This window comes from Mobula birostris, chromosome 4 (assembly GCF_030028105.1).
Source record: "Mobula birostris isolate sMobBir1 chromosome 4, sMobBir1.hap1, whole genome shotgun sequence".
Lineage (NCBI taxonomy): Eukaryota > Metazoa > Chordata > Chondrichthyes > Myliobatiformes > Myliobatidae > Mobula > Mobula birostris.
The window spans coordinates 27,658,421-27,685,886 of record NC_092373.1 but is presented as its reverse complement, the minus strand read 5'-3'; the positions used below and the strand labels follow the sequence as shown (position 1 = coordinate 27,685,886).

Here is a 27,466-nt window from a genome sequence, read left to right as displayed (position 1 = left end):
CTCTACTAGTTACATCCTCAAAAAATTCTATGAGATTCGTCAGACATGATTTTCCTTTCACAAATCCATGTCTTAGTTTGGAGAAAATTAGAAGTCGAACCTTTGAACCTTTATTTGATTTTGAGAAAAGATGGGGCTCATTTGCTCATTATTATCATTTGAGCTAATTGATATAATTTTTCCACGATCTGATTGTAAATTTTTTAGTATATTTTCTTTTCTTGCAGGCAGTTTGATGTTTATTTTAGAAGCTTTTTGTATGACGCATGACTCCGGGGTTCTTTTTTTCTTCTCACTTTTCTGCTTAGTAGGTTTTTTTTGTTATCACAATTTTTTTTCAATCTTTAAGATAATGTCATTTTTGAGACATTGTAAGTGTTGTTACTTCAATGTACTCATGTTATTTTTTCTGTATAATATAACAATAAAAGATTTGAAAAGAAAGAAATACAATGTTGGAAAATACATGGTCATGCACTTTGATAGAAGAAATAAATGTGCAGACTATTTTCTAAATGGGAAGAAACCCAAAAATCTGAGATGCAAAGGGTCTTGGGAATCCTTGTGTGAATACCCTAAAGGTTAACTTGCAGGTTGAATTGAGAAAGGCAAAAGCAATGTTAGCATTCATTTCAAGAGGTCTAGAATATATGAGCAGGTATGTGATGCCAAGGTTTTATAAGGCACTGGTGAGGCCTCACCTTGAGTATTGGGAACAGTTTTGGCTCCTCATCTAAGAAAAGATGTGCTGCCATTGGAGAGGGTTCAGAGGAGGTTCACAAGGATGATTCCAGGAATGAAAGGGTTATCATATGTGGAACTGATGGCTCTTGGCCTGTACTCACTGGAACTTAGAAGGATGAGGAGGGATCTGATTGAAACCTTTTGAGTGTTGAAAGGTCTAGACAAGGTAGGTGTAGAAAGGATGTTTCCCATGGTGGGAGTCTTGGACAGGAAGGAACAGCATCAGGATAGAGGGGTGTCCATTTAAAACATAGATGCAGAGTAACTTCTTTAGTCGGAGGGTGCTGAATTTGTGGAATTTGCTGCCTCAGGCAGTTGTGGAGGCCAGGTTGTTGGCTGCATTTAAGGCAGAGAATGATAGGTCCTGGATTGGCCATGGTATCAAAGGTTACAGGGAGAAGGCCGGGTGGTGCGGCTGAAGAAGGGAGAAAAAGATCAGCCATAACTGAATGGCAGAGCAGATTCGATCAACCAAATGGCCTAATTCTGCTCCTATGTCTTATGGCTCCTATGACTATCACCCAGTAGCATTCACATTTATGGTGATGAAATGCTTTGAGAGGTTGGTCATGACTAGAATGAACTCCTGCCTCAGCAAGGACCTGGACCCACTGCAATTTGCCTATCATCACAATAGGTCTACAGCAGGCACAATCTCAATGGCTCTTCATGTGTACTTAGATCACCTGATCTAAGAACACATGAATACAAACAACTATGTCAGGATGCTGTTCATTGACTACAGCTTAGCTTCTAATACCATCATTCCCACAATCCTGGTCAATAAGCTACAGAACCTGGGCCTCTGGTCCTCCCTCTGCAATTGGATCCTCAACTTCCTAACCAGAAGACCACACTCTGTGTGGATTGGTGATAATATCTCCTCCTCACTGATGAGCAACACTGGCGCACCTCAGGGGTGTGTGCTTAGCCCACTGCTCTACTCTCCCTATACCCACGACTGTGTGGCTAGACATAGATCAAATACCATCTATAAGTCCTCATAGAGGGAGCAGAAGTGGAGAGAGTGAGCAATTTCAAGTTCCTGGGAGTCAAGAGGATCTCTGAGGATCTAACCTAGTCCCAACATATAGATGCAGTTCTAAAGAAGACAAGACAGTGGCTATATTTCATTAGGAGTTTGGAGAGATTTAGTTTGTCAACTAAAACACTCAGGAAGGCAACATCCAATATTAAGGACCCCTATCACCCAGGATATGACCTCTTCACACTGGTACCTTCAGGAAGCAGGTACAGAAGCCTGAAGCACACACTCTGTGATTCAGGAACAGCTTCTTCCCCTCTGCCATCTGATTTCTAAATTGACATTGAACCCATGAACACTACCTCACTTTTTTATATATATTATTTCTGCTTTTGCACTATTTTTAATCTATTCAATAAACATACTGTGTGTATATATACTGTATAAATACACACACTTACTGTAATTGACTTCCTTATTTTTTATATTCTTTTCCTTTCTATATGATCATGTATTGCATTGAACTGCTGCTACTAAGTTAACAAATTTCACCACCCATTCCAGTGATAATAAACCTGATTTTGATTCTGATTCTTTGGAAAGATATAAATTTTGTAACAGGTTTATATCTACACTCTGTAGGCACTTTATTAGGTACACCTTAGGAATCCGGTGGGGTTTTCTGCATCTGTAGCCCATCCATTTCAAGGTTTCATATGTTGTGCATTCAGAGGTGCGTTCTGCACATTACTGTTGTAACACTCACAACAAGCTGGAGGAACTCAGCAGGTCGGGCAGCATCCATGGAAACGATCAGTCAACGTTTCGGGCCGGAACCCTTCGTCAGGACTGAAGAGGGAAGGGGCAGAAGCCCTATAAAGAAAGTGGGGGGGAGGCCTTCCTGTCAGTTTAAACCAGTCTGACCGGACAGTCACTCACTGAATTTTTTTTTGCTTTTTGCACCATTCTCTGTAACTCTAGAGGCTGTTGTGCGTGAAAATGCCAGGGGATCAGCAGTTTCTATGATACTCAAAACACCCAATCTGGCATCAACAATCATTCCATGGTCAAAGTCATTTAGATCACAGTTTTGCCCATTCTAATATTTGGTCTGAACAACAGCTGAGCCTCTTGACAATGTCTGCATGCTTTTATGAGTTGCCGCCACATGATTGGCTAATTACATCTTTGCATTAAGGAGCAGATATACAGGTGTGCCTAATAAAGTGGCCACTGAGTGTATATAATGTGTGCTAGCACTTTGTAGCCAGCCAAGCATTTCTGCATTATGGCCACTTTGAAAGAAAACATGGCTGTTGGTTTTCACAAGACACTGACCAGGTATCATTTTAGTAATGTTGGTGGAAGCATTAATACTTGAAGATGATATTACCTTAGTTCTAATGTGTGTCAGCTTTCACTCTTGCACTCATCTGTCTGGGAAATGGTCTGATTTTGGTGTAAGTGTGGCTTGCATGGTTGACTTGGCAATAGCAGGTTGCGCTATAGTCAAAAGTAAATAAGACTCAATTTCTCGCCAATTAAAGCGTGGAGCAAGTTTGAAATCAAGGAGAATGAGAGTGGAAGGTGAACAGGTGTTGAGCGCCGTTTGCTTGCATTTAACCGGTCTCCCTCTCACTCTCACTCGCTTCTGCTGGAGGAAGGTGCCGGGGTCTTGGGGGAGGTTTGATCGGTGCGGTTTGTGGATTGGACTCATTTTTAGAGGACGCTGCAGTTCATGTTACCTATGTTTCTGGTTTCTAATTACTCCTTCTTTTTAGTTTGCACCATTTTGATCAGGGCAAACTGGCTGTCCAGCCTGTAGTCACCAAACGACGCATCACTAAATTGAACTAAACTGAACATTCCTAGACTGTTTTAAAGCTCTACGGTTTGAAGTTTCTGTGTGTTATTCATTCTTTTTTGCCGTTAGCACAATTTGTTCTTATTTTTCTTTTACGGGTTGGGTGTTTGATGTTTTCTTTGAACGGGTTCCATGGTGTTTCTTTGTTTCGCGGCTGTCTGTGGGAAGACGTATCTCAGGGTTGTATACTTCATACATATTTGATCATCAGTGTACTTTGAGAAGTCAAGCTTATTGTCAGTGTTCAAGTATTTGTATATACACATGGAAGTATCACAGTTACATAGCATCAGATACACAGCATTCACAAGAAAATGTGACATAAATTACACAAGAAAGAACACAATTAGAACAAAAAGAAAACAAAGTCAATTATTGTTGAAAGTAGTCAAAATGCTCATAGTGTTGGTACACTGAGTTAGTGATTAGAGCTGTGCAGGTTGGTTCAAGAACTAAATCTTTGAAGGGAAATAGCTGTTCCTGAACCTGGTAGTGGGGGGCTTCAGGCCTGTGTACCTTCTGCCTGAAGGATCATGCCCAGGAAGATGGCATGACCCAGAGGATGGGAATCTTTGATGATAGATGTTTCCTTTTTGAGGCAGTGCTTCATGTAGATACCTCTGATGTGGGGAGGGATGAGCCAGTGACTTATTGGGCGGAGTACACTACTCTCTACAGCTCCTTACGTTCCTGCATTCCTGCGAATGCCATCACCAGGATCCAGGTTATTGAAAGGAATATCCATGAATTCTTATATCTTACAAAAAAAGTTAAGAAAAAAGAGCCCCCAGCTTATCCCTTAGATCTGACTCCCTGGTGATGTTTGCTAGGTTACAATTTCCTTTGCAATATTCTACACATCCCTGTCACTGATGACATACTGTCTAGTTCCCTGTGACCAATGAAGTAACCCAGGTCTATAAAAACAGTGAGATAACTTTGATGTTAAAAATGAACATTACAGTCAACTGGGTTAAGCTCAGAGGGAGAGAACATCAAAAGCAACACAGCATGATATATCTCCACTCCAGAGTCTGGCAGTCAGGCTGACAGTACTTTTATCACAAGTCCAGGGCAGGCAATCCTCCTCATTATCATTATGGGAAATTGATTTCCAGAGAAAAGATCCGATAATGTACCAGATATTAATCGGGTGTGTGGCATATGCGTTTTGTTATTAAAAAGCAGCTATTTCACTAGAATAGTAACTAACGGGCATGAATTCAAATCCTATCAGAGCTAGAAATTTAAAAATTGAGCAGTTAAGTAAATGTAAAATGAAAATCTAGGATCAATAATTTGATTCTGAAGTAAAGAAATAATCATAAAAATTCACTTGATCCACCAAGCTTCTTAAGAGGAGGGAAGTATTCTTTCCTTCTGATGTGCTCTGTATCTGATTTCAGACTCAAGTAAGGCAAACAATATATAATGCCTCCTAAAGTGAATATTTACTTTAATGGCGATTAATGGTGTGCAGTACATAGAACACATAGTACAGAACAATACAACGCAGGAACAAGTCATTCAAGTCACAGTGTCTGTGTCAAACATGAAGCCAATTTAAACTGAATCTCATCTGTCTGCATCTGATCCATACTCCAACGTTCCCTGCATTTTCATGTGTCTATCTAAAAACCTCAAACACCTTTACCATATCTGCTTGTCACAACAGTATCCCATTCTGTGTAAAAAGAAAACACTTGCCCTGTCATATCATCTAAGACCAAGAAAGTAGAACATGTCACTCCAGTTCTCAGATCCCTACACTGGCTTCCCGTCCATCAGAGGACTGACTTTAAAATATTACTGCTGGCTTATAAAGCACCGAATGGTCCAGGACCAAAATGCGTCTCCGATCTCTTGCTGCATTATGAACCTTCCCGACCTCTCAGATCGTCTGGGGTGGGTCTGCTTACCGTCCCCAGGGTCAACACTAAATGTGGTGAAGTAGCTTTTAGTTACCATACTCCATATATCTGGAATAACCTTCCAGAGGATCTAAAGTCTACTCCAACTTTAAACTCTTTTAAATCGAGGCTTAAAACTGTTCTTTTTGCTGTAGCTTTTAATTAGAATCTCCCGCACTGTAATGCCTGTTCCTTTATTTTTGTGTGTGATTTTATTCTCTTTATATTGCCTGAAATTTGATGTTTGATTTTTATATTTTGTTTTATGTAAAGCCCTTTGAACTGCCTTGTGTTTGAAAAGTGTTGTACAAATAAACTTGCCTTGCCTTGCCTAAACTTTCCCACTCTCACCTTAAATACATTAGTATTTGAAGATCCTGGCCTTCGCGGAATATGTGATAAATAAGTGGAAGCAAGCCATCCTCCATCAGAAGGGACTGCCTAGAGAAAAGATAAATAAAATATGCTTTAAATTATTTACAGGGCTGACTTAAAAGAATTTCTATCCCTCAAGAAAAGGTATTCTTTAGAAACCTGGAATAATTTTCCATTCATACACACTGGACGCACACTTCTCCCCTTTATCGCCTCCAGACACATGCAAAGCTTCTCTGTTATATGCAAAAGATTGGTTATATCTGGCCTGGTATATGCATTGGGTGTGACAGTGCTTCCATCTAAACAAAACTATTATTTTTTTTTAAATCACAGATGCTGGAAATCTGAAATGAAAGCAGAAAATGCTGGAAACACTCAGCAGGCCAGGTAGCATCTGAACAAAGAGAACCAAATTTATCAGTTCATGTCAAGATCCTTTTTCAGAACTGACAAAGATTCTCAGACCTGACTGTCCAATTTTCTCCTTAAGCGCTGCTGAGTTCCTCCAGTGCTTTCTGTGTTGTTCCTGAAACATTATTGATTCTTCTTCTACAAATGTTACCTGACCTGATGAGTGCTTCCTCTCCTTGGGGTATCCATTCCCCAGCGGTTGTGTTTCCCTGCATAAGATGGCTGAAATGTCTGAGAGATTTGAATATGTTTATGAGGGTTAATATTATTTAAAGGCAGTGTTATTGTAAATCCACCATATTAAATGCTGCATTGCCCATCAAACAGAATCATTAAAGATAACAATAAATGGCTTAACACTGCTCTTTTCATACAGTTTACATCGAAAATGCTCACATAAAACTCAATGCAGACATCCCGTAATCTTTGACAAAGAGTTGGAGCAGGATGGAGCCTTACTGGTGCAGAGAAGATAAGACTCATTAAAGCAAAGTTGAGAGGATAAAAGAAAATGCACATATTAACCCACTGATCCCATAACGTTTGTGACGAGGACTAGGCAAGAACGGTAAGGACCCAAGTGCCGGAGTATCCGAGACTAGACTCGAGATGTAATTTTGAGATTGAGATAGGACAGGGTTCTTGACTAGGTGCTAGACGAGAATCCAAATGAGACAGAAATCCAAAGCCACAATCGCAGATGCTTGAGCGCTGAACCTGAGTTCAGGTGCTCTTTAAATATTAAACTACCGGCGCCAAAGCTTGGCCGCCAATTGGAGGAGTGGGCCTGAATTTTTAAAGGGGCCACACCAGCTATCCATTCTTCAGAGAAACTGAGTGTCTAAACCCAGGAAGCTGGTGTGGTCGGGTGCATACTGTAACAGCATTACTGCCAGTTATATAGAGCCAGGTTTAAGGCTGTCCTGATGTTAGTATATGCTCAAATCATTCGGGGCCCAGTCAAAAATGAAGAGTTAAAAATTTAACAGATTAAGATCATGCTTTTAAAGTTAAAAGTTGTAAGGTTATATCTGCACACAGTCAAAAAGCATTTAAACCTATGCAATTAGTGGTCAAGTTCTGCCTTTCATTCCAAAGGGACTATTGTACATGCATTATTAAAAAGTGGTACGAGCTCAGCAGGCTAACTCTCCAGCCTGAGAGCTGGCATCTTCAGAAATTTGGATAGTGTCCAGCTGGTAGGCCGGAAGATGTCATCAGTATTACCAGCCTGAACACAGCTGGGAAATACAGACAAGTCCTGGTACAAATATAACTGTCTCCAGCTCTGAGCAAAATGGGATTCTGATGATAATCATAACACCAGCCATTTCAGTACAAGTGCCAATTTGGCACATTCCAATAGCGTAAATGAAGATAATCGAATGAAGTTGTCTGTTAAAAAGAAAGGTAGCGCACATTATTTGTTTGAACATGTTAGATTTTTAGATTATGAGGGCACTCAGACCTCCTTTATTGTCATTTAGAAATGCATGCATTAAGAAAATGATACAATCTTCCTCCAGAGTGATATCACAGAAACACAAGACAAACCAAGACTAAAACTGACAAGACCACATAATTATAACAAATAGTTACAACAGTGCAAAGCAATACCGTAATTTGATAAAGAGCAGACCATGGGCACGGTAAAAAAAAAAGTCTCAAGTCCCGATAGCCCCATCATCTTACGCAGACAGTAGAAGGGAGAAACTCTCCCTGCCATGAACCTCCAAGCGCCGCAAACTTGCCGATGCATTGGAAGCACCCGACTGCAGCCGACTCTGAGTCCGTTCGAAAACTTCGAGCCTCTGACCGGCACCAAGCACCAAGCACCAAGCACCATCTCTGCTGAGCGCTTCGACCCCGTCCCGGCCGCCGAGCAACAAGCAAAGCCGAGGACTCGGGACCTTCCCCTCTGTAGATTCTGGATCGCACAGTAGCAGCAGTAGTGAAGCAGGCATTTCAGAAGTTTCACCAGATGTTCCTCCGTGCTCTCACGTCTGTCTCCATCAAATCAGGATTGAGCACGGCACCCTACTTGACAGATAACAGACATCACCACTGGAGTGGCTGCTGTGAGCTACGTCGCGCCGCCATCTTCTCCTCCCATGTTCTGGAGCTTGTAGGGATAAAATCCTAATCCTTCCAGCTAGGCCTCAAGCCGAGGTGTCGCCTGTTTACAGTCACCTGTGGGAAAGGCATCGGAGGTGGTGCATTGCAGCATCAGTGCTTCTCACCCACCTACCCCCCCCCCCCGAGTTCACTATATTTTTTTTGTGTGACTGTATGTTACTGATATCTTAAATGTGCTATATGTGCCTTGTGCTGTGAGCGACTGTTGATACTGTGTTTTGCACCTTGGCCCTAGAGTAATGCTATTTCATTTGGCTGTATTCATGGATATGGTTGAATGACAATTAAAGTTGAACTTGGACTTGAACTTCCATGCTGTTTGAAATTCATTACTTGCAAATACTGGGCAAAGTGCCTGTCTACCCATTTCACTTTTGATTTGATCTCAATTATCCAAAGTTCTTCCAATGATTTAAGTCAATAGTTACTGCTGGAATTGCAGTTTTATTACTGTCAGTAAACCCTTAAATTGATGTGATAAACTTATTTGTAATACAAAGCAGTGCAGAAAGCTAATGTAGCAGCAGCTGGCAAAGAGTGATAGATCTGTTTAGCTTTCCATTGCATTAGTCAACAACCACCATGAGTGCTTTTTGAATTTTCAGCAAAATTTGAAGTTGTGGAAAAGACACATGCACAAACAGAAAATAAAGCATATTGCTCAGGTCACACGGTACACACAAGGTTTGCATTTATCTAGTGTAAGCACAAAGGTGCATCGGCAAAGTTGTTACCTCATAATTCCAATGACTGGGTTCAGACCTGATCTCCAACTACCAATGTAGAATTTTCAAGTTCTTCTTTGACTGCATGGGCTTCTTCTGGTTTCTCCCACATCGCAAGGGTGTGTTTGTAAGTTATATTATTCCTAGCCTACAATCTGTGAGCAGTAGAATCTGGTGGAAACTAATGGGAACATGAGAACAAAATGCCATTGGAGTAAGTTGGTGCTTGATAATCAGAACAGGATCAATGGAGTGGCTCCATGTGGTACACTCGGTGGCCACTTGGTTGGGTCCCTCCTGTACCTAATAAAGTGGCCACTGAGTGCTTGTCCGTGGTCTTCTGCTGCGGTAGCCCGTCCACTTCAAGGTTTGACGTGTTGCACATTCAGAGGTGCTCGTCTGCACACCGCTGTTGCAACGCATGGTTACGTGAGTTACTGTAGCCTTCCTGTCAGCTTGAACATCTCATCCACATCCTCCTTCTGCACCGGTGCACCACAAAGCTGTGTGCTTAGCCCCCTGCTCTACTCGCTTTACACAGTACGTATGACTGTGAGGCTAAGCACAGCTCCAATGCCACGTTTCAGTTTACTGATGACTCCACTGTCGTTGGCTAAAGGTGGAGACGAATCAGCGTACAGGAGGGAGGCTGAAAATCTGGCTGAGTGGTGCCACAACCAGACCCTCTCACTCAGTGTCAGCAAGATGAAATAGCTGATTATTGACCTCAGGAGGAGGAATCCAGAGGTCCATGAGCCAGTCCACATCAGGGATCAGAGCTGGAGAGGGTCAGCAACTTTAAATTTCTTGTTATTATCACTTCAGGGGATCAGTCTAGCATGTAAATGCCGTTGCAAAGAAAGCACAGCAACCTCCTCTTCTGTAGAAGTTTGTGAAGAATCAGCATGATATCTAAAACTTTGACAAACTTCTACAGGTGTGTGGTGGGGAGCATATTGATGGTTGCCTCACAGCCTGGTATGGAAACACAAATGCCCATGAATGGAAAATCCTACCAAAAGTAACGGATATGACCCAGTCCTTCATGGGTGAAACCCTCCCCACCATTGAACATATCAAGCTGGAGCGCTATCACAGGGAAGCAGCATCCATCATCAAGGACCACCACCACCATGGCCATGCTGTCTTCTCACTGCTGCCATCAGGAAGAAGGTTCAGAAACCTCAGGATCCACACCACCAGGTTCAGGAACACTTATTATCCTTCAGCCATCAGGCTCTTGAACCAGAGGGGATAAATTCACTTGCCCCATCACTGTATAGTTCCCACAACCTACGGACTCACTTTCAAGGACTCTTCATCTCATGCTCTCAATATTTATTCATTGGTTTGTTTATTTATTTATTTGTATTTGTGCAATTTGTTGCCATTTGCACATTGGTTATTAGTCTATCCTGTTTCACTGATTCCGTTGTGTTTCTTGTACTCACTGTGAGTGCCCACAAGAAAATGAATCTTAAGGTTGTACATGGTAACATAGATGAACTTTGATAATAAATTGATTTTGGATTATGAACTTTGAACTAGTCTGGCCATTCTCCTCTTATCTCGCACATTAACAAGGCATCTTCGCCCACTGAAATGCTGCTCAAGAATGTGTGTTTTTTTTTTGTTTTTCACACCATTCTCTATGAACACTAGAGGCTATTATCTGTGAAAATCCAAGGAGATCAGCAGTTTCTGAGATACTCAAACCACCCGGTCTGACACCAGCAATCATTCTACGGTCAAGGTCACCGAGATCACATTTCTTTCCCATTCAGATATTTGGTCTGAACCACAATTGAACCTCTTGAACATGTCTTTACCAGTTTTTTTTGCGGCGACCAGGAACAAGACTGCCTACTCATCAGGAACTAGTTTTAGGATTACGTCTGTATTTTAGCACATTAAATATTTATGTGAACAGAATACAGTAAATGGCCACTGAGTATATATGTTCATGGCCTTCTGCTGCTGTAGCCCTTCCACTTAAAGGTTCAGTGTGTTGTGCTTTCAGAGATGCTCTTCTGCATTCCACTGCTGTAATGTGTGGTTATTTGAGTTACTGTCACCTTCCTGTTAGCTTGAACCAGTCTGGCCATTCTCTTCTGACCTCTCTCATTAACAAGGCATTTTTTCCCCACAGAACTGCTGCTCACTGGATTTTTTTTGTTTTTTGCACCATTCCCTATCAACTCTAGGGATTGTTGTGCGTGACAATTCTAGGGGATCGGTATTTTCTGAGATACTCAAACCACCCTATCTGGCACCAACAATCATTCCACGGTCAAAGTCACTTAGATCACATTTCTTCCCCATTCTGATGTTTGGTATGAAAACAATTGAACCTCTTGACCACATCTGCATGCTTTTATGCAATGAGTTGCTGCTAATTGATTGGCTGATTAGATATTTGTATTAACAAGCAGGTGTACAGATGTACCTGATAAAGTGGCCATTGAATATATAGCACCATAGCATCATTCTTGACCATAAATAACTAAATATTACCACCAACCAAGTATTTTTGAAGTATTGAAAGTAAACACAACATCGATCTATGTGTTGCAAATTCTCATATGCAAGAATGTTTCAACAACAAGATGCTAATGTTGTTAACTGAAGGATAAACATTGGCTATTATATCTGTAGGTAACTTTACTGCTTGTCAGGAGATTTCTTACAACCAGTGTAGGAGTAGGCAGGACCTTCATTTAATGTGTGATCCAAAAGATGGCTATTCTGAAGGTACAATACTCCATGAAACCACAAAATATAGGAGCAGGATTAGGCCATTTGACCCATCAAGTCTGCTCTGCCATTCAATCATGGCTGATTTATTATCCCTCTCAACCCCGTTCTCCTGCCTTCTCCCCATAACCTTTGCCGCCCTGACTAATCAAGAACCTATCAACCTCTGTTTTAAATATACCCAGTAGTGTACTGATATATCAGTCTGGAATCTGATACATAAGTCCCTGGAGTAGGATGTCAACTCAAAAGGATGTGAGCTATCAACAAAGCCGTGACTGACTCTCATTCATCATCCCTTGTCACTTGCTACAATTCTACTTATGGAGAAAATACTGCAAAACCTACGCAATTTTTCGAATAATGTATAGATTTAAAACGTATTTTTTTGTTATTATGAAGACACACCAGCATGATTGAGATTTGTGGTGCTTGTCACTGGATGGATTATTGATGTGGTGTGTTGCTAAATCCAATATTAATCTGCATGCTGTAACACTCAGAGGGATTTTTAGGGTTTCAGTGAAATCATAAGGATATCCTTAATGTGATAAAGGCTCAGGTACACATTCTAGCTAATCCACCCCTCCCCACCCCCCACCCTGGCTTTACACCACCCCTATGACACATCTAACCATTGATTTGAATGAATCTATGAACCTACAAGGATAAGGTTAGTAAGGTGGTTTTACTGCTTTTGTTAATGTCAACACTTCATTAACTTCCATAAATTGAATGCGATTGAGTTTCATTTCCATTTTTCATTAACAATCTTTAAAGTTAATTGAAATATTTTCAGCAGTTTTGCCACTGTGTATCTTAGATCTTCTGAGAAACTCGGAAATAATGTTAAAGGTCTCCCGACAGCACAAGTACCTTGTGGCCAGGCTGGGTGGTCCATGGGTGAGACTTTAGTTGATGGTACTTGGGCTTTGGTTGCCTCTCATGGACCACTCCATCTTAAGCAATGTTGTGATGTGAACAAAGTCACCATAGAGATACTGAAGCTAATGGATATAGAATTGTTTCATTCAGCAAAAACAAGCAACAGGCATCATATTAGACACTCTTGGAAGAAGAGGCCTATTCGACCCAATATTACATCATATTTTTATATGCTAAAGATCATGACAATTATGTAGTAACAATGTATCTTCAATGCTTCCTTTGAATTACATACAAACACCTCCTTCTTCCCACCCACACTTCAGACACCCAAAATGAATGTTAATCTCCACTGTTTCCAGACTGTATTCATGCACATGTAGGCATCTGAGGTCCCATTGTTCTGAACTGTTTTAAACTCGGTCTGCAATCCACTTTCAAATCTGAAGGTTGGTTGCTGGTAAGATTAAGATTTGCTATATACCCTAACTCCAGTATGTTGTTGTTGTTGTTCGTCCATCGTACATCGATGAGGACCTCGACACCATTATTGATGGTGTCCAGACTAGCGCGTGACTTGGATTTAAGTGAGGGAGAGTTGCGCAGCGTCAGCCTCACTCTCTCTTCCCAATTCCCATCTGGATCCAGTGGCAAGACAGAGTCGAGACGGCTGGAGATGGGACTAGGCGCAGTGGATGACCAGGACGTCTTCTGTGTCTTGTCCTGCTCTACACGTTCCACGACGCTTGCAGAGACCGCCTTCTTGACCGTTGGACCTTCCATTGGTCTCGTCCACTCAATCCGCCGGAGTCTGTCTTCACATGCTGGGATAGACAACTCCCTATCTCACCGAGGGTTTGAGACCCGTCGGCTACCCTCAGTATACTCCAGTATACGCCCTCACAGGCATCAGGAAGGCTGATGGGACATTGGAAGCCACAGGGCCACGATATGGAAGTGCAACCACAATTGTCCTGCAAGAGATGAACAGGGGACAGGAGTTGAGTCCATCTTGTTCTTGCCCGTATCTAGTTGGGCTGGGTTTGTTTTCCCTGGAGCAAGGTAGACTGAGAGCTGCTCTAATAGGGGTCTATAAAATTTGGCGAGACATAGATAGAAATAATCTTTTTCCCATGGGGCACATATAAAATAAGAGGGCATATGTTTAAGACGAGAGAGCGATTATTTAAAGAGAAACAAAGGGTAGAGAGTTGGATTATGTAGAATCTTTGACGGGTAGAGGTGGTGGAAGGAGATACAATAACAACATTTAAGAGGCATTTAGACAGGCTCACATTGGTTGTGAAAAATCTAACAAGCAATTAATTCACCTACAGTTGCTACCTATGACCAACATTTATCTTTCAACTAGTATCATTAATATCTGCTTGTTATAACATCCCTGCTTATGTGACTAGCTAAGGTACAGGAAGGCTATGGACCTAATGCAGAGACGTAGGTAGTGAATGATCAGTATGTATATAGAACATAGAATATAGAACAGTACAACACATTTCAGGCTCTTCAACCCACAATATTGTGCTGACATTTTATCCTACTCCAAGATCAATCTAACCCTTCCCTCTTACGTAGCCAACAACAGGAATTCTGCAGATGCTGGAAATTCAAGCAACACACATCAAAGTTGCTGGTGAACGCAGCAGGCCAGGCAGCATCTCTAGGAAGAGGTACAGTTGACGTTTCAGGCCGAGACCCTTCGTCAGGACTAACTGAAGGAAGAGTTAGTAAGAGATTTGAAAGTGGGAGGCGGAGGGGGAGATCCAAAATGATAGGAGAAGACAGGAGGGGGAGGGATGGAGCCAAGAGCTGGACAGGTGATTGGCAAAAGGGATACGAGAGGATCATGGGACAGGAGGCCTAGGGAGAAAGCCAAGGTGGGGGGGGGGAACCCAGAGGATGGGTAAGGGGTATAGTCAGAGGGACAGAGGGAGAAAAAGAGTGAGAGAAAGGATGTGTGTATAAAAATAAATAACAGATGGGGTACGAGGGGGAGGTGGGGCATTAACGGAAGTTAGAGAAGTCGATGTTCATACCATCAGGTTGGAGGCTACCCAGACGGAATATAAGGTGTTGTTCCTCCAACCTGAGTGTGGCTTCATCTTTACAGTAGAGGAGACTGTGGATAGACATGTCAGAATGGGAATGGGATGTGGAATTAAAATGTGTGGCCACTGGGAGATCCTGCTTTCTCTGGCGGACAGAGCGTAGATATTCAGCAAAGCGGTCTCCCAGTCTGCGTTGGGTCTCGCCAATATATAGAAGGCCACATCGGGAGCGCCGGACGCAGTATATCACCCCAGCCGACTCACAGGTGAAGTGTCGCCTCACCTGGAAGGACTGTTTGGGGCCCTGAATGGTGGTAAGGGAGGATGTATAAGGGCATGTGTAACTCTTGTTCCGGAGGCCTCTTACATAGCTCTCCATTTTTCTTTAATTAATTGATGTGTCTATCTAAGAGTGTCTCATATGTTCCTAATACATCTGTCTCTACCACCGCATTTGACAGTACATTCCACACATCTACCACTCTCTGTGTTTAAAAAAAACTACCTCTGACACCATCCCCCAAACTTTCCTCCATTCACTTTAAAGTTATGCCCTTCATGTTAGTCAGATGCTAGAGAGAAGGACCCGATCCATGCTCCACAACTCCAATAACTGGGATAACTCCAAGTATTTGCTTTTATCCCGATCCCTTAATACCTTTCAGATTGATTGATGATTGTTAAGCAGATTTCACACTGGCATGTGGATCTGTTGCAACTGCCATCTATGTTTGAAGATAATTAGGAAGCATTCACTGATGGTTCAGCCAACTGCAACCCTGGGCCCAGAGTTTTGTTCTTCATTTAACAGCAGAAAATCTGCACTTTACTAACAACCATGCCAGGAAATTGCAGCTTTGATAGCCGAGGAAGTGATTTTGTCAGTGACTCACCCAATAATGAGGAAACCAGGCATTTGTCACTTTGAGAAGGCAAGTCTGAATGATTTGTTCTCCCAAATCTCAGACCCATATACAGAAATGCTATTACATACATTGTGTTACTTAACACTAATTCTATATTTTTGGTGATCATTTTCTAAGAGTGTGCTCTTGGTATTGGAATTGGATTATTATTGTTAGCAACCTGTCTGTATAGATCATTTCAAATCACAAGTACATCAGGGTGCTACAAGGGAAAAGCAAAAACAGAATGCAAAATATTATGTTAGTGTTACAGTTACAGAGAAGGTTCAGTGCGGGTAGATAATAAGGTATGAGAGACACGGTGAGGTGGATTGGGATGTCTTTAGTGTTCAAGCGGTCCATTCAGAAGTTTTTTAACAGTGGAGTCGAGGCTTCCTTTGAGCCTGGTGATGTGTGATTTCACATTTTTGTATCTTCTGTCCAATGGAAGGTGGAAGAAGAGGAGAGGATGTCAGGGTGCAATTATGTCGGTTGCTTTTCCAAGGCAGAGTGTAGGTGGAGTCCATGGAAGGGATGATGGTTTTCATGGTGGACTGAGCTGTGTCCACAACTCTCTGAAGTTTATTGTGGTCTTGGGCATAGCAGTTGCCATACCAACTCCTGTGGTAACTGCTCTAATAGAAGTCTATAAGATTTGGAGAGATATAGATAGAAAGGATCTTCTTCCCATGGTGGGCACATATAAAATAAGAGGGCGTATGTTTAAGATGAGAGAGTGAATATTTAAAGGGAAACAAAGGGTAGAGAGTTGGATTGTGTAGAATGTTTGACCAGTAGAGGCGCTAGAGGGAGATAGAGTAGCAACATTTAAGAGGTATTTAGACAGGCTCACATTGATTGTGAAAAATCTGACAAACAATAAATTCACCTACAGATGCTACTTATGACCAGCGTTTACCCTTCAGTTAGTATCGTTAATATCTGGTTGTGAGTCTAGTCAAAGTACAGAAGGCTATGGGCCTCTGATGAGTCCAGCGAGGATGCTTTCGATGGTGCATCTATAAAGACTGCAGAGGGTCAATGGGGACGTGCTGAATTTCTTTAGCCTTCCAGCATCCATGCCAGACACTGATGCTTATTGGATAATGAAGGGCATCACACCTGCTTTTTCTCAATGGGCCCTGATGTAGGCAGGTTTTCTCATTTCCACTACAAACTTGATAATGATGTTTCTTTATCCATTCATGAGACCATTTATTTCCAATCCCCAACCTCTCTTGAACGGAATTGTTTTCTCAATCTTTCCAAAAGACCATATGATAGCCTGGCCCAGAAAGTTAGATCCCATGGGAGCCAGGGCAAGGATTGACTTGACTGCCAAGGACAGGGGCTGATGGTGGAGGATTGTTACTCAGGCTGAATGCTTGTGACCAAATTTGAGCCACAGGGATCAGTGCTGGGTCCACATTTTTTTGCTATTTATATTAATGATTTGGATGAGTATGTAGGTGTCATAAGAAGTAAGTTTTTGTATATCACCAAAAGTGGCAGTATAGTTGACAGTAGAACATAGATCCTGCTTATGGATACTGTTCTTTAGATTTGCAAGGTATCCCCGCAGGAAAAGTAATCTCAGGGTTGTATGTGGTGACATGTGTGCACCCTGAAAATAAATTTTACTTTGAACTTTGAACATAGAAAATTATCTAAGATTACAATAGGATCTTGATCAAATGGGCCAGTGGGACATGGAATGGCATTTGGAGTTTAATTTACATCAATGTGAAGTGTTCCTTTTTGTTAAGGCAAACCAAGACAGGACTTTCATTATAAGTGGTAAAGCTCTGAGTCATGTTGTAGAACAGAGAGATCTAAGGGTACAGGTATATAGTTCCTTGAAACATGATGACATGGGTCAACAGTATGTTGAAGAGGGCATTTGGCATGCATGCCTCAAAGTTCAGGATACTGAGAACAGGAGTTGGGATGTCAGGTGGCAGTTGCATACGCCTCTAATTGTGCTACTATGGGAAGAATATAATTAACAGCAAAAAAATATGAATGTTAACAGGACTGGAGGGGTTGAATTGTAAGGAGAGGCTGGATAGGTTGGAACTCTTTTCCTTGGAACGTTAGAAGTTGAGGGGTGATTTTGCAGAGGTTTATAAAATCATGGGGAACATAGATAAGGTGAATAGCCACAGGGTAAGGGAGTCCAAAAATAGGTCATAGATTTAAAGTGATAGTGGAAAGATTTAAAAGGGACCTGAGGGACAACTTTGCCACACAGAGGGACAAGCTGCCGGAGGAAGATGTATTCCATTTAAAAGGCATTTGGATAGGAAAGGTTTATGGGGATTTGTCCCAAATGCAGGCAGGTGGGACTAGCTCTGTTAGGTATCTAAGTCAGTTTGGGTAAGTTGGGCCAAAGGTTTTTTCTCCCTGCTGTCTAACCATGACTATGTGACTCTTTGTTCTGTGTGTGTGGAGTCATCTACAGACCAGCCCTAGTAATGGTGGTGAATTTCTTCCCTCCAGCAGTGTGTTCACAACAATTAGTAATTTAATGGTCATCATAACTGATCTTTTTATTTTCCAAATTTATTTACAATCGCGGTGCATTTAATGTCGTTTCTGGATCAGTGGTTTTTAGCCAAATAACCTAATCAGTGTATTACTGTTATGTATGCATTGTGACAATTATATCAGAATTTTTTTAACTTAATGAGGTATATGGTTCCTTGTGCACTGGGGCAAATTCTGCCCTAAAAATCTGACAGACTATTTTATATCTCCAATTTCTAACTCCCTTTGAACTCATTCATTTGCTCCTCTTGATTCCACAGGGAAGGTTTTTTTGTTTAATTCAAGAACATATCATTGGACAGCAGCCATGGCAGATACACACAGGAATCTTGAGCCCGCCTGGACCCAAGCTTTGCCACCTCACGAGGGAGCCAATTTATCAATGTGGTCTTTTAAAAGTTGTGTAGAAAATGTATTTGGCCTAGATAAATTTGCTTACATCGGGAGTTCCAATTTATATATTCTGGGTCAAGATGAATACTGATCGGATAATGGATGAATGTATTTCAAAGACTAAGTCATGAGCTATTGCTTTATTTGCTGTCAGTTCGTGTTTTTCAATCAGTGAGCTTCAGTGACTTTCAGTCTACAGCCTGGTGAATAAGGGTCACATGAAACCATGAGAAAGAAATAACTAACTTTAACACAATACTGTGCAGCAGTTTTTGCCTGCGTCTGGGGAAATTAGCACCTGAGATTTAGTATTGCACGAGCTTTAAAGTATCTGTACTACCAGAGTTCGTACTTACAGAAACATTATGCTCAGCCTCATCTTCCTGCAACAGCTGTCGGGAGAGCAGGAGGCATAGATTGTGGTGCTTCACATTATGAGAGTCATCAAGGTGAAGTTTATCGTCATCTGACTGTACATAAAGTATGCAGAACTAAACGAAACAATGTTCCTCTGGACCACGGTGCATCTACAAAACATATGTATATCGCACATAGCACATAAAACAAAATATTACCGTAAATATGATAATAAAATATAATTCAAATGCACATAGTGCACAGCACAGGTAACCAGCAAACAGTACAGTGCACAGCTCGCTGTTCTAGTGACAAGACCTGGGCGGTGGCAGCATATCTATTAGTCTCACAGTCTGAGGGAAGAAGCTGTTACCCCGTCTGGCAGCTCTCGTCCTGATGCTTCTGCACCTCCTTCCTGATGGCAGGGGGTCAAAGAGATTGTGGGATGGGTGGTAGGGATCCTCAACAATGATTTAGATCCTTTGTCTACAACAGTCCTGGTAAATGTCACAAATAGTGGGAGAGGGAGACCCCAGTGATCCTCTTGGCAATTTTTTTTCTTTTTTTTGGCGTATGCATCTGTGCGTCTGCGTCTGCGTGCGTGCGTCTGTGCGTGTGCGATGTTGGCGGGACGATGTATTTTTCATGCCTTTACAAGGCGTGGAGCGAGAGAGAGAGACTGTGTGGCGCGCCACTCCTCACACAGATATTTCGCAGTATTTTTCCCTTTATTTTACGAGGTTGAGTTGCAGTCTTGACACTCAACCCAGCACGGATGGAAAGCGTACTCGGGAGTGGACCTGGCTGGGTTTGAACCCGGAAACCTCCATTCCACAGTCCGGCGCTGATGTCATTGCACCACCAGCCGGCCCCTCTTGGCAATTTTAAGTATCCTCTGTAGGTTCTTGGAGTCCGATGCCTTGCAGCCTCCGTATCGCAAAATGATGCAGGCAGGCAGGACAGTCTCAGATGTGCTTCTGTAGAAAGTGTTAGAATGGGGGCAGCAAGCCTCACGTACCTTAAAATCCTCAGAAAGTGGAGATGCTGCTCTGCCTTCTTGACTAATAAAGGGGTGTTATGGGTCCTGGTTAGATCATCCATTATGTGCACACCAAGGACCCTTGTGCTCTTCAGTCTCCTCACGGTGGTGCCATTGTTGTGCAATGGAGTGTGGTCGACCTGCGCCCTCCTGAAGTTCACAATCATCTCTTTCATCTTGTCCATGTTGAGAATCAGGTTGTTGTTCTCACACTATTTTACCATCCTCCCTACCTCCTCTCTGTACGCCGGCTCATCATTGTTGCTGATGAGCCAACCACTTTGGTATCATCGTCAAACTTGATGATATGGTTTGAGCTGGATCTGGCAGTGCAGTTGTGCATTAGAAGCATGAACAGCAGTGGGCTGAGCACACAGCCCAGGGGTGGGAGGGAGGCACCAGTGCATAACGTGATAGTGCTTGAGATATTGCTGCTAATTTGGACTGACTGGAGTCTTTCCATCAAGACATCCAGGATCCAGTTACTAAGAAGGGTGTTTAGTCCCAACGAGGACAGTCTACCCACCAGCCTCTGAGGGGTGATTGTGTTAAGCCCTCAGCTGAAGTCGATGAACAGTGTCCTGGTATATGAGGCATCATTTTCTTGGTGGGGCAGGATGGAGTGTAGCACCAGAATGACGACGACGGCTTTGAAACCTGCAAGTACAGTGGACTGTTTCAAAGAGGGTTTTTAGGTGTCTGTTAAGACCTCTGTTAGTTGGATTGCACAGTACCTCAGCACCTGACCAGGTAAGTTGTCCGGCCCACAGCTTTGCATGGGTTTATCTTGGCCAGGATCCTCCTCACCTTGGCTGTGGCCAGACGGAGTGCCTGTTTCTCAGGGAGGAAAGGGGGCTTTCCTCGAGGTCACTTCCTATATCTCTTCCTATTTGCCATCAACTAGAAAATGTAAGAAGGATGGGGAAAGGTGTTCGCAGAGACCTAGCCCATTACATCAATTCTACTGAATTTTAGACCTTTTTTTCCACCCTACTGTTTCCATCCTTCTCATAAATCTAACTAATTAGACCAGAATGAAGTGTACGAGCTTGTCAGGATGAAAAGAGGCTAAATTATCTTCCAGCCTCTGTCTAGACTCCTCTTAATAGCTCATTCTAATGAAGAATCCCAGATAGAAGATTACATCACAGTACACGATTCTCCTAAAGCTGTTTTCTTTGACAGCCACATACAGGAACTTCATATCTAATCAAGAACATAATTACTTAAAAATATTAAATTGGTTTTCTAAAGTAATGGAAACTGTTGGGTTGATGGGATTGTAGTATTTTTTTGTAAATGAGGGTTCCCTTGAGAAATAAATTATCATTTCTTTGACGTCACATGAATTTGATAAGTTTATGTGGTATGTTACCTGTATCTCACTTCTATTCATGTGCATCTTCTTGATTAACCAATAACATAGAAATTGTATTCCTCATGGTACTAATCATCATCATCATCATCATCATCAGGTGCCGTGCCCAGTTTGAGCTTTGACTGCCATGGCCCACACACTCCTGTTTCGGGTCAAGTAGATCAATTCATTGGTATTCATTTCCAGTTCTCTGGCTGCTGTCTCCATCGGCATTTGTCTTTGTCCTCCTCTTGCTTTCTTCCCTTCAATCTTTCCCATAATTACCGTGCATTCTAACTCCTCTTTCCTAATCACATGTCCAATGAAGTTACGTTGCCTTTTCATGATCTCATACATTATTTCTCTTTTTGTGTTTGCTCTGCTCATGACATCCTCGTTAGATATTTGTTTCATCCATGATATTCTTTGCATCCTCCTAAAAAACCACATCTCTGCTGCTTCAATTCGTTTCCTCATGTTACTAGATATTGTTCAACATTCTGAGCCATATAACATAACTGGATAAACGTAACATTTCCGTACTCTGAGGCGGGTTGTCATGCCTAGTTTAGTATGTTACGTGGTACTAATATTAGCCCAAAATATTGTTAACATTTCTTCTTTAATTTTCAGAGGTATTCATAAACATTTTGATCTCCTAACAACTTTGACAGTTGGTTCAGCTTGGGATATGGCTTAGCCAACTGCCAAACCCTCCCTGTATGGTTAACAATCAATGAGGCCTAGTGTCAAAACCAGCTTCTTTGAGCAAGATCACAGTAGGGAATATAGAACAAAAGGACAGGTTTGATGTATACTGAGCGGTGACTAATTGTGTCCCTCCACCTACATTAGAGGCAATTTGAAACAGAAATGTAACCTACCAATCAGCACATCCATGGGATGTAGGGAAATAAATGCAGTCATGGGGAGATAATGCAAACTCTTTGCAGGTCAGGATTAAACCCGTAAGGCAGCAACATTATCAGCTGTGTCACTGTGTAATTCAATTCTGTTCCACACTGTTCAAAATATTGGTGAGAGAGAGTTTAGTGTGGAGTATTGTATCCTGTTATAGACCTGTAATCCGTAGTTGTATTGTATCAGAAGTATATTGAGAGTAACCTAGGTACCTGGTCTCACCGATCACCTGCCAGCTCGTACTCCTTCCCCTCCCACACCTCCTTATTCTAGCTTCTGCCCCCTTCCTTTCCAGTCCTGATGAAGGGTCTTGGCCTGAAACTTTGAACTGTTTAATCCCCTCCATGGATGTTGCCTGACTTACTGAGTTCCTCCAGCATGCAGTGTGAGCTACTCAAGAGTAACTCTGCATCAGCACAAAATAACGCCAATGAAGGAGTCAAGCTCTGTTGCAAAGAGTACTGTCATGGAAAATATGTCAGATCAGGAGGGCATTATATCGAAATTGTTGACTTGGCTATTTGGAAACATTAATTTTACAGAAATTCTGATAAAAGATAATTGAAGACGAAACTATATAAAGTGAATGGCAATTATTGTACTCATTGGCTAGAATGGCCTGTTACCGTGCTGTATCTTTAAATAAAATAAATTAATGATTCATCTGGATCTAAAATCTCATTTAAGATGATGTCCTTTATGTCACTTGGAGGTCATGTTGATGGTAATTTTTTAGCATTTAAATGCATTTTGTTAAAATAGATTTTTATGATTGTGGAAAACATCTTGCTTAAGACTTCTTGCCCTAATTTTTTCCCCCTCAAGTCTTTGTGAATGATTCGGCTACTAATACGACATTAGCCCAGAGGCTGAATGTGACAGTTAAAGCCAGTATCTGCATGGAACAAGAGAGCAACCAGGATGGCCTCCAGTGCTCTGGAAGAGGACGGTGTACCACCAAGCCTTCCGAGGTGAGTTGGAACTCCTTGTGCATTGCTGGATCACTACAATCCGAATGCTGCAGTACCTTGAGTGCAAAGGTAGACTGGATTATTTCCAGACCACAATAAAGCTTTCTGTCGGTTCTATTCATGCACTGTTCATTTGGCCCACTCTTTTTTATTTCTCCACCTACATTGTCCATCGTTTGCACTCCAAGATTCATGACTCAAGTTTATTTGTGGCGTGCTCAGTGAAATGTGTCCTTTGCATTAGCAACCAACACACCCGAGGGTGTACTGGGGGCAGCCCGCAAGTGTCACTACACATACTGGGGCCAACATAGCATACCCATAATGCTCAGCAGAACAAGACAGAACACAACAAGCAACAAACAACAACAGAAAAAAACAAGCCCTGTTTCTCCCTCCCACTCACGCACATACACAGTCCTTTAAGCCCAAGACAGGCCATCAACTCCAGCCTCCGACAGACACAGAATTAGGCCTGCAAGCACCAGGCTTCAACCTTTGCAGTGGACTCACAGGCTCTGGCCAAGGGACCTCAATGTCCGAAATTCCAGTTTGTCCTCGGGTCTCGATCCTGGGACGCACCAGTCACCGAACACCAGGCCTTGAAATCCAGAGTCTCCAATGGTAGAAACCTGAACACTGGTTCTCTTCCTTACAAAGTCAACTAGTTATATCAATTCTTCATGTGTCTCTTTATTTGCTATATTCTTCAATCTTCCAGCAATTTAAATTTGATCACTCTTCAAATTTGTTGAAGATCACTGACAGGTGGGGCTAGAAATAGCTATTTCCTTGCTATGACATGCCCTGCCCTCTCATTAATTCACTCACACCATCAAAATATCCTATTTTATTTTCCTATTATTTCAGTAATATTCCATTTTCCATGACTAAACACATTGATGAAGGAAGAGCAGCAGATGTAGTGTATATGGATTTCAGCAAGTCATCTGATAAGGTATCCCATGCCAGGCTTATTGAGAAAGTAAGGAGGCATGGGACCCACGGGGACATTGCTTTGTGGATCCAGAACTGGCTTGCCCACAGAAGGCAAAGAGTGGTTGTAGACAGGTCATATTCTGCATGGAGGTCGGTCACCAGTGGAGTGCCTCAGCGATCTGTTCTGGGACTCTTACTATTTGTGATTTTTATAGACCTGGATGAGGAAGTGGAGGGATGGGTTAGTAAGTTTGTTGATGGCACAAAGGTTGGAGGTGTTGTGGATAGTGTGGAGGGCTGTCAGAGGTTACAGCGGGACATTGATAGGATGCAAAACTGGGCTGAGAAGTGGCAGATGGAGTTCAACCCAGTTAAGTGTGAGGTGGTTCATTTTGGTAGGTCAAATATGATGGCAGAATATAGTATTAATAGTAAGACTCTTGGCAGTGTGGAGGATCAGAGGGATCTTGGTGTTCGAGTCCATAGGACGCTCAAAGCAGCTGCGTAGGTTGACTCTATGGTTAAGAAGGCATATGGTGTATTGGCCTTCATTAATCATGGAATTGAATTTAGGAGCTGAGAGGTAATGTTGCAGCTATATAGGACCCTGGTCAGACCCCACTTGGAGTACTGTGCTCAGTTCTGGTCGCCTCACTACAGGAAGGATGTGGAAGCCATAGAAAGGGTGCAGAGGAGATTTACAAGGATGTTGCCTGGATTGGAGAGCATGCCTTATGAAAATAGGTTGAGTGAACTCGGCCTTTTCTCCTCGGAGCAACGGAGGATGAGAGGTGACCTGATAGAAGTGTATAAGATGATGAGAGGCATTGATCGTGTGGATAGTGAGAAGCTTTTTCCCAGGGCTGAAATGGTTGCCACGAGGACACAGGTTTAAGGTGCTGGGGAGCAGGTACAGAGGAAATGTTAGGGGTAAGTTTTTTACGCAGAGAGTGGTGAGTGCGTGGAATGGGCTGCCGACAACGGTGGTGGAGGCGGATACGATAGGGTCTTTTAAGAGACTTTTGGATAGGTACATGCAGCTTAGAAAAATAGAGGGCTATGGGTAACCCTAGTAACTTCTAAGGTAGGGACATGTTCAGCACAACTTTGTGGGCCGAAGGGCCTGTATTGTGCTGTAGGTTTTCTATGTTTCTACGTTTCTATTTGACCACCTGTACCGTTCAATTTCCCCCACACATAATTTGAATTAGATTCACATACTTTTTCATGTCAAACATAAATATATTTGTTTTGATGTAGCTGCAAACCAACAAAATTGTATTAACATAAATTCAATCATCCCTACAATGAGATCAGTACAGAAAATTGTTAAGTTACAATTTGAGAAAGGCTATTTGAAGTATTTTGAAAAGCATTAAAACATGCAATGGATATTAATTCCAGCTTTGATTTACTGCGTGTTAATCTTACCCAGTTGTAGTCATTGCAATGCAAAATAAGTGGCAACCGAGTGAGTTACTTTTGCTCTTATTGTAAAGTGAAAGAGATGGTTCATTGAAAAAATGTTGGCATCTAGTTTACCCACCAATTTTTCCCTGGTAAGTTGGATCTACTGCAGATGTCTCATTCAGAAACCTAATTTTATAACATGCTACATCCTGATATGATCACTGTGCAAAGGGCAATGCAAACTAAAAACAATAATAATTATTTATACAATGTTAAGTTTCATTCTCAACGATAATTCTTACCTAGATTTACGAGGTGACACGTGTAATTCCCGTACAGATTTGCTTCATCAGATTCAGTTCATGCCTGAACCATATAATTTTGTCACCAGACTCAGTTGGGGACGTTCACATAGCAATTAAGAAAATGTATCCCTTAGATTGCTGGATGTAAGCGAAGAGTAAGTGTACCATTGTCCCAGTTGATGTCACTCAAGTGTGTATAAACTGAAAAAAGAATGCTTCTGGCATTAAACACAATGAATAAAAATATGTGAAAGTGTTTAAAAATCGAAAAGGAAGAGAAAATCCTGTCAATGCAGAGTGGGATGGACAAGTTTATTAAGAGGTTAAAAAGAGACCAACATTTAGATCAAAGGATAAACAACCTACAGAATGAAAAGGAAGAAAGAGTGATGGAAGAGAAAGAAACAGGGATAAGATATTTTCCACTCATTCAAGGCAGGGTAAATCCTAAGGGCAGCAAGGAGGTGCAGTGGTTAGCACAATCGCGTTACAGCACCAGCGATCACCGATTGGGTTTTGATTTCAGCTGTTGCCTTTGAGTTTGTACATTCTCCCTGTGGTTGTGTGGGCTTCCTCTGGAAGCTTCAGCTTGCTCCCACATTCTAAAAATGTACGATCAAGGTTAGTGAGCTGTGGGCAAGCTCTGTTCTCACTGGAATCGTGGCGACATTTGTGGGCTGCTCCAGCACATCGTAAATGATGACGCATATTTCACTGTATATTTTGATATTCCAATGTACACGAGACAAACAAAGCTAATCTTTAAAAATACCATTTTCATTTGAATATTAATTCAACCCATTCCCTATATCAGTGGGAGCATTTTATTGGAAGATGGTAGGAGATGTGTGAAGAGTAGGCATTGGATAAAATGTAGGGATTGAACAACCTAAGATCCTAAGACCATAAGAGCATAAGCTATGGGTGCAGAATTAGGCTATTTGGCCTTTCAGCTCTGCTCTGCCATTTCAACATGGTTGATCCAATTTTCCTCTCAGCCCCAATCTCCTGCCTTCTTCCCGTATCCCTTCCTTCCCTGACCAAACAAGAATCTATCAACCTCTGCCATAAATATACATAAAGACTTGGCCTCCACAGCTGCAAAGAATTCCGCAGATTCACCACCATATGGCTAAAGAAATTCATCCTCATCTCCATTCTAAGAGAATGCCCCACTATTCTGAGGCTGTGTCCTCCGGTCTTAGACTCTCCCACCACAGGAAACATCTTCTCCACATCCACTCTATCAAGGCTTTTCACCATTTGATAGGTTTTAATGAGGTCACCCTTCATTTTTCTGAATTCTAGTGAATACAGGCATCAAACGCTCCTCATATAACAAGAGAATCAATCCTGGAATCATTTTTGTAAACCTCCCTTGAACCCTCTCCAGTTCCAGCACATCCTTTCCAAGATAAGGAGCCCAAAACTGCTGACAATCATCCAAGTGAGGCCTCACCAGTG

At 42.0% G+C, this 27,466-nt stretch overlaps 1 protein-coding gene across 1 annotated transcript in view; it reads left to right on the top strand.

The window, feature by feature from the left end:
- dner (delta/notch-like EGF repeat containing) overlaps window positions 1-27,466 on the top strand; it is a 357,439-nt gene that overhangs the window by 237,483 nt on the left and 92,490 nt on the right. The window contains exon 5 of the mRNA XM_072254507.1: window positions 23,203-23,348. Within this exon, the coding sequence (XP_072110608.1) occupies window positions 23,203-23,348 (146 nt within the window). The remainder of the gene's footprint in view (window positions 1-23,202; window positions 23,349-27,466) is intronic.